This window comes from Phaethon aethereus, assembly GCF_964289735.1.
Source record: "Phaethon aethereus genome assembly, chromosome: 2".
NCBI lineage: Eukaryota > Metazoa > Chordata > Aves > Phaethontiformes > Phaethontidae > Phaethon > Phaethon aethereus.
In genome coordinates, this window is record NC_138582.1 from 166836068 (window position 1) to 166843012 (window position 6945).

The following is a 6945-nucleotide window of genomic DNA, read 5'->3' on the forward strand; positions in this document are numbered from 1 at the left end:
CTCTACGTTCAGACCCTCACTGTTCAGTCTGTTTCGTTCCTCAGAGACCAACACGTGTGAAGAAATGAGAACAGCTGTATCTTATTCCACTCGCAAAGCATCTTATCCCTTTCTTCAGATCATGAAAACGGTGAAAATCTTGTGACTTGGTAGGGAAGGATTTCTGCATCTCTGCTTCCTACTTCTGCCTTCAGTTTGCAGCAACGTGGAGGAGGTCGGTGTCTTTGAAACAGCAGCTTCCCAGGGAAGAGGCCAGACAGAAGCAGAAGAGACAGGAATCAGCTTGGGGTAGAGAAAAAGTGAGCAGTGGGGTTCTGCAATGTCCCCCATGGAGCAACAGTACTTTTACAAAAGATAACAGTGGGCTGCAGTCACCTCCTCTGCAGTTAGCAGAGAGCCACCAGCCAGAACTGCCCACCTCACCCACCTCATCCCAAGGGCTGTGCTTGTTTTCAGGCTAACACTGATCCTAGAAAAGGAGATCACAAATTTTTCTATGACTTTGTTCAGAAATTCTGCAGGTGGGGACTAGTCAGAAGCAAATTGTACATATATGTTTCGATCCTTTGGTGCAGATCTCTTACCTTTGCTTTGCTCCAACACAAGAAATCACTTTCAAGGGAAGGACTGTGCTTTGGGTCAGGAGGTGGAGGCAGTGGCTCCAAGTGGGCCTTGGCTACAGGCAATTCAGCTTGATAACCTGGTCCCATGTGGTGCTACCTGGTTGCATCACTTTGGCCCTGGTTGGGATGAGAGGTAGCTAAGGCGGTGGTGGTAAGTAAATACTCATTCCCCATGGAGGCTGCTAGTCAAAAGCAAACAGATAAAGGGTGTGTAAAAGTATATGACACTGAGTGTCCTGTTGCTCATCCAGTTTTCATCCTGGTCTTTTTCCTCTCCTCAGTCCCTGTCTGTGAAGACACCAGGGTCCCTGCAGCCTGGGATTCTCGAAGAAGTTCTCATGGGAACCATCATGTTCTCAAAGGGCAAGTAAACATCCCAGGGCACTTAACGTCCACCAGATGTTAGCTCTGTCCCCAAAGACCCTCTCATTCCCACCATACCAAAACATGCTGAGCATCAATCAGCTCCACACGTCCCGTTGAAGCACGAAATACACCCTCTTGTGCAAGTGCTCCCCAACACAGCCAGTCTCCATCTCTCCTCCACACAGGACCAGGCTGTGCTGAATGCTGGAGGCAGTGCTGATGCTGAGATGATACACACAGGTAGTCAATGAGTCAGCGAGTTGATACAAAAAGTCTCACGGCCAAATTCCTCCTGAAATCCACAGAAGCAATATGCATGGCAAGAAATAGGACAGCAATTTTCTCAAGACAAGCCCTATCTGACCCACTGTGCAAGAATATTTCTTTTATTTAAAAGTCATCAGAGCTTGGATCTCTCTTTGTTAATATAACTTTTACTTTCATTTAACTCCATTGGTTTCAGCTTGACCACACTGAATTTACTACACAGACCTGAAGGCAAAATCAGAGCTTGTGGGCATCCTTTTCACTTGGTGACCGAAACTGCTCAGCGAATGCTTTACAGATGTGGTTTTCTGCATAAAATCCTTGCAGTGGAGAATGGGGCAATGATTTGGATTTTAAGCATTTTATTATTATCTGGGAGCCCTTTTAATGGGTTTAGGGAGAAAAGGATGAATTCTATTTTGCTGTTGGGGGGGTGTGAGGATTTGGCTTTGTCCAATCCCCAGATTAATCTATTTTTTCTCATGGAGCTGGGATTATTCCATGGTCCTGACCCGAACCCAACAAAACTGTCAGCAGCAGACACCAGAGCTGGCAGACCAAACTGTCTGCAAGGCATCTGTATAGAGGTGTTCTTGAGATAGGCAGTGTAATGCCCCAGGCAGATCTTGGTGGTACCCAAGCAAGATTCCCTTTGTACTTCAAGCATTGTGCTTCCGCAGGTGGGACACAGAGTATGGAGTTTATTTAGCTCATGGGTGAAAACACCCCTACTTCGGGCATTGGTTCAGTTTCTCACACCATGGTGTCTGGTGTAATCTGAGATGCCCTTCCTGGCCTCCAGTTGCTCATCCAGAAAGGTCAAGGCCTCCCATAAGGCCTGTGTTCTTCTAGCCCTATGCAGGCACCTTAGGGCACTTCACATGGTACCCATGACAGCGGGTCACTGTCTGGAGCCCTGAGGTCATCATGTGGAGGTCTGAGCTCTCAGCATAGTTGGTGGAGAGATGGTCAACACCGTCCACAAAGCCCAGAGGGCTCTTCACCAACAACATCCATTTGGTTACTACTGGTATGCATCTTGCTGTGGCGTTGTTCACCTGCTGCATTGTGCGTAGAATGTGGTGTGGTTCTCTCAATGATAGCTTATAAAAAAACCCACAAACCAACCAGAAAAGAGGCTCATTTTGCTTCCTTTTTACTTTAAATACTTACTTTATTGAGGAGATATTACAAATTATCAGCCCTGATTTTCCCCAGAAGCTAGGACACACACACTGGCCATGGTCAATGGTGGAAGATCCAGTGATGTCCAGGAAAGCTACTGACATTGACCCACTTCCCTCTCTATGTGCAGGGACACAATAATACAACTGGCAAACCTCCCATACCAGTTCCTCGTGCTGGTAAAAATCTCTACGGCCCTACACTAGGCTAATAAAAAGAAGATAAATGCCAGCCATCTGGTGATTACTTTCTCCTCACCGAAGGTCTCTGCTGGACCTCTGCTCCTCAGCAAGGCTAACAGAGGCTGTTTTGCTTCGCTAGCTTGGCTCAGCCATATTCTTCCCAAGGAACATGGTTTTCCACTCCTACAGTGAAGCATCTACCCACCATATGGCCCAGACCCATTTTTCTAACAAGGGTGTCCCTTAGTAGCCCCTAGAACATCCTAAACTTGTTGTTTTCCCCTATATGTCTGCCTTTCCTCTCCCAGAAATGAACCTCCACCAGGTCAGAGGGATTTGGGGAGAAGCTTCATATCAACCAGTTTGGCTATGGTTTATAGGCAGGGGACAGGGGTAGGCTCCTGCAGAGGCTGTCAGAGCTTGCTTTGCTGTTTGAAATCATGCCCTGGGCCTGACTATATCAAAGGCTGAGGGAGTCTAAACGCCAAAATTACTCTGTGTTTTTGGGGTTTGGCAGCTGTACTCAGTGTTGTGCTTGACTCACCGCAACAGCACACCTCAACACAATTCTGTCCAAGTAGCTGGTAAAGACAAAGCTCAAGAACAGTCTGTCCTGTTCCTTTCCTTCTCTCCATGCCTCAGCTTCCCTGCCTAGAGAGGCAGCTGCTCCAGACTAGGCAGTGCAGACAACCAGCAGCTTGAGTCTAAAGCGTTACAGCAGGTAGTTGCCCAAAGTCATGCTGTGTGACTCAGCTGCCTCCTAGAGGATGCCATCTGCAACATGTCCTGGGAGAAGGAAGCAGTGTGTGCCTTGGGGATGGGGAGGGGGCTTCTTTACCTGCACAAAGCCAGAGAGGTAGAGCTACTATTTCACCATGGAACACTTTTCTACTTGCTTCTTGGACTCTACATACTACAGCAATGCAACGAACTCCAGTATGCGTCTTTTCTTGGCAGTGCCCAGCGGGCCGTGTTGCAATGTTGCAGAGAAATCTTGGGGAGTGGCTCAGGGGACTGCAGATTCCCTCTACATCTCCGCTTCACAAGGGGCTTTCAAGACACAAAGATCCATTTGAACAGGGAACACTCAAACAAAATCATCAGCAGTGAGGAACAAAGACTCATGAACTGTCCATGCTTTTCAGTAGCTGCACAGTCCCTTTTACACCAGGGAGAAAAAGGGAAAACATCCCAGCAGGGAAATAATTTCCAGTTCTCTAGTCCATGAAGTCTGAAGAATTTTTCAGCTATTCCTGATGCTTGCTTTGAATTCCCTAAATGATGCCCAATAAAGTCGATACCCTACCAAGAGCTTCACAGTAACAGGTAGGGAAGCAGGTGGCTGAGAACCAGCATTGGTGGTGCTCAAGCTGATGAAGTCACTGGTGCTTCTGGGACTTGTGGTGGCAAAGCCACCTGCTCATCAGAGTTGTAAAACTGGATGCTAAGAAAAGCCATTCTCATTTACATCCACGCAGTGGGGTTGTGGGGCCCAAAGCAGAACACAGTCTGCTGGTCTCTGGGCTAGCTTTGGAAAGACAGTCACTGATTTTGAATAACTTACTTTTAGGGACCTGGCTTGCACCAGTCTGGGAGCCTGATTTGGGGGATTCAAGGTGTAAAACCCTGGTCTGACTGGCAGTAGTTTCTCCCAAATCTGTAACACCCAGTTGACTAGCGTCCATCAGTAGGATCAAGGTGTGGATCAGAGCTACATGAGGGAGAAGAGTTGGCTCTTGCATTAAACCCTTGCCTAGATGGGAGAGGTTCCCTTCAGCATTCTCAGAAACACAGTAAAGTAATAAAAATAAATCCTGCCTGGTACTCCTGTTTATATATTGCCCACACAAGCCAATTTTGGCATCCACAACTTTAGCAGCCTTTAGAGGTACAAGTATACCATTACAAAGGATGCCAAGCTCTTACCCCTCCATCTCCAAGCGCTCTGAGGAGGCTTGGCTCTCCAGCCCCATGCTGATACCCACAGGGCTGTCCTCAGAAAAGCTGCAGAGGACTGGTTTCCAGCAGTGCTTCACCTCCTCAACCTCACTGTCCCCTCAGGTTGACCTCTCCACCCCCAGGTACTGCACACGTAAGGCAAGCAGCGTTTGTCTCCATCCCTCCCCTTTCCCAAAGGACTTTCTCATAGGAGTTGGCACCACCCCCACTCAGCTCTCGTCCTCGCTCTTCGTGGGGGCCAGTGCTCTCTGCTCGGTGTGGTGAGGTCCACCGCTGGTCCTTGTGGCTTCCTCCCATTCTGTGCAGGGAGCAGTTCCTTCCCGCATGTGGATTTTCTGGTGCCTCCTCAGGTACTTCTTTAGCCGGTAGCGCTTCCCACAGACCCCACACTTGTAGGCCCCACCTCGGGAATGGAGCAGCTGGTGTTTAATAAGATGGCGCTTCTGAGGGAAGCATTTCCCACACTTGGTGCACTTGCAAGGCCCCATGCGGATGTGAATTGTTTGGTGCCGGAAGAGGTTGGCCTTCTGGTTGAAGGTCTTCTCACACTCAGGGCACTGGTAGGGCTCCTCCTTGGTGTGGATCCTCTGATGCCGAACCAGATTTGACCGCTGGGTGAAGCTCTTCCCACACTCGGTGCATTTGAAGGGCTCGCTCATGTGGACTCGCTGGTGGCGGACCAGCTTGCGGTTCATGCGGAAGCTCTCTCCACATTCGCTGCACTTGTATGGCCCCTCGCTCGTGTGGATCTTCCTGTGTCTGGTCAGGTTTGATTTCTGATTGAAAGTCTTCCCACACTCCGGACAGGGGAATATCCGTTCACTCTTGTGAGCTCCTTTTGCTGAGGGATCTTTCTTGGACATGGAGTCCTCCTGGTTCTCCGGTATCCCCTCTTTGGTGGGCTGATAGCATTTCTTCTGCTTCCTCTTTGGGCTCTGGCTCTCCTGATGTTTGGCCTCCACACCAAGTTCCTCTTTAATTTGGATCCTCTGAATAGCACTGAGGTTTGGCTTCTGCCCACAGTGCATCCCAAACTCAATGCTTTCCTGTGGTTCTTCCTTCACATGGAGCACCCGGTTACTGGCTACGGGGACTTCCCATTCATGCTGCCTATCAGCATCTTCTTCCTTTTTAAGGTGTCTCCCCTGTGAAGTCATCAGTGGGATCTTTGGATCAAAGGGCTTTCTGTAGTCTGTGTTTTCTGGTGGCTCTTCCTTGATGTAAAGTTTCTGGCAGGCTATCGCAGTAATGTTTGCTGTATCATCAGTGCGTGGTTCTGGGTCTTCCTTCATCTGGATTTTCCAAGGAGGGCTTTCTGGATTAGGTGGGTTTCTAGGTATGCTACACCCCTGAGCTACATCTCCTTCATGGGACATATTGTCCAACATATTCTCATCTGACCTGAAGGCAAAATCAGGCTCCTCTTTAATCTGGGTGACGTGGAGAGACACACCGTTGATGTGATCCTCAAGTGGCTTTTGTTTAGCATGGTTCCTCTGGTGGACATTGAAATACCGCTTGGTGCTCAAGCTCTTGCCACACTCAGTACAAATGAAAGGCCCTCCGCGGAGATGTATCTTCTGGTGGGCCAGCAGTGTGGCACTTTGCCCAAAGCACCTACTGCAGTCAGGGCATCTGAAGGGCTTCTCCCGCTTGTGGATCTCCCGGTGGGTGGTGAGGGTCCCCTTCTTCACAAAGCTCTTCCCACACTCGGTGCAGGTGAATGGCCTCTTCTCTGTGTGTGTCCGCATGTGGATACTGAAGTAGATCTTTGTGCTCAGGCTCTTGCCACAGCGGGCGCAGAGGTAGGGACCACCCTTGGCGTGTGTCTTCTGGTGGGCGGCCAGGCATACCTCCAGGCGGAAGCAGCGCCCACACTCCCCGCAGCGGAAGGGCCTCTCTCCTGTGTGGATGCTCTGGTGGGTCGTGAGCTGGCCCCGGGTGGTGAAGCGCCTCCCACACTCCCTGCAAGTGAAGAGCTCCTCTGCCGTGTGGATCCGCTGGTGTCTCTTCAGGTTTCCCTTCTTGCTGAAGGATTTGCCGCACTCCTGACATGGGTGGGTCTTCAGCACCACGTGCTTAACCAAGTCCTTCATGGCAGCAGCACCCTGCACCCAGCAGTGCGTGGTGCCAGGCAGCCAGCGGGTACAAAACCCCCACGGTATTATGAGGATGGACTGTCTGGGAGGATACAAAAACCATCAGGAGACAAACATCAAAGTATACTTTAATGGATGTACTTTATTCCCGGTAAAGGAAAGAGTGCTGCTGCTGTACACCACCTCTGGGCCAACAAGGAGTGTGTGGCCTTCCTCATTTCTCAGCCTCCTTCCGCCTCAGCTTGCAGGCGCAATGTTTGTAAC

General features: G+C 49.8%; 1 protein-coding gene across 1 annotated transcript; it reads right to left on the minus strand.

Moving 5' to 3' along the window:
- Positions 1–4791: 4791 nt before the first annotated feature.
- Positions 4792–6678, minus strand: LOC309402669 (uncharacterized protein; the record flags this gene model as incomplete). Its single annotated transcript, XM_081996529.1, has 1 exon — positions 4792–6678. One exon carries the CDS (start codon positions 6676–6678, stop codon positions 4792–4794), a length of 1887 nt encoding a protein of 628 aa, XP_081852655.1.
- Positions 6679–6945: the final 267 nt, after the last annotated feature.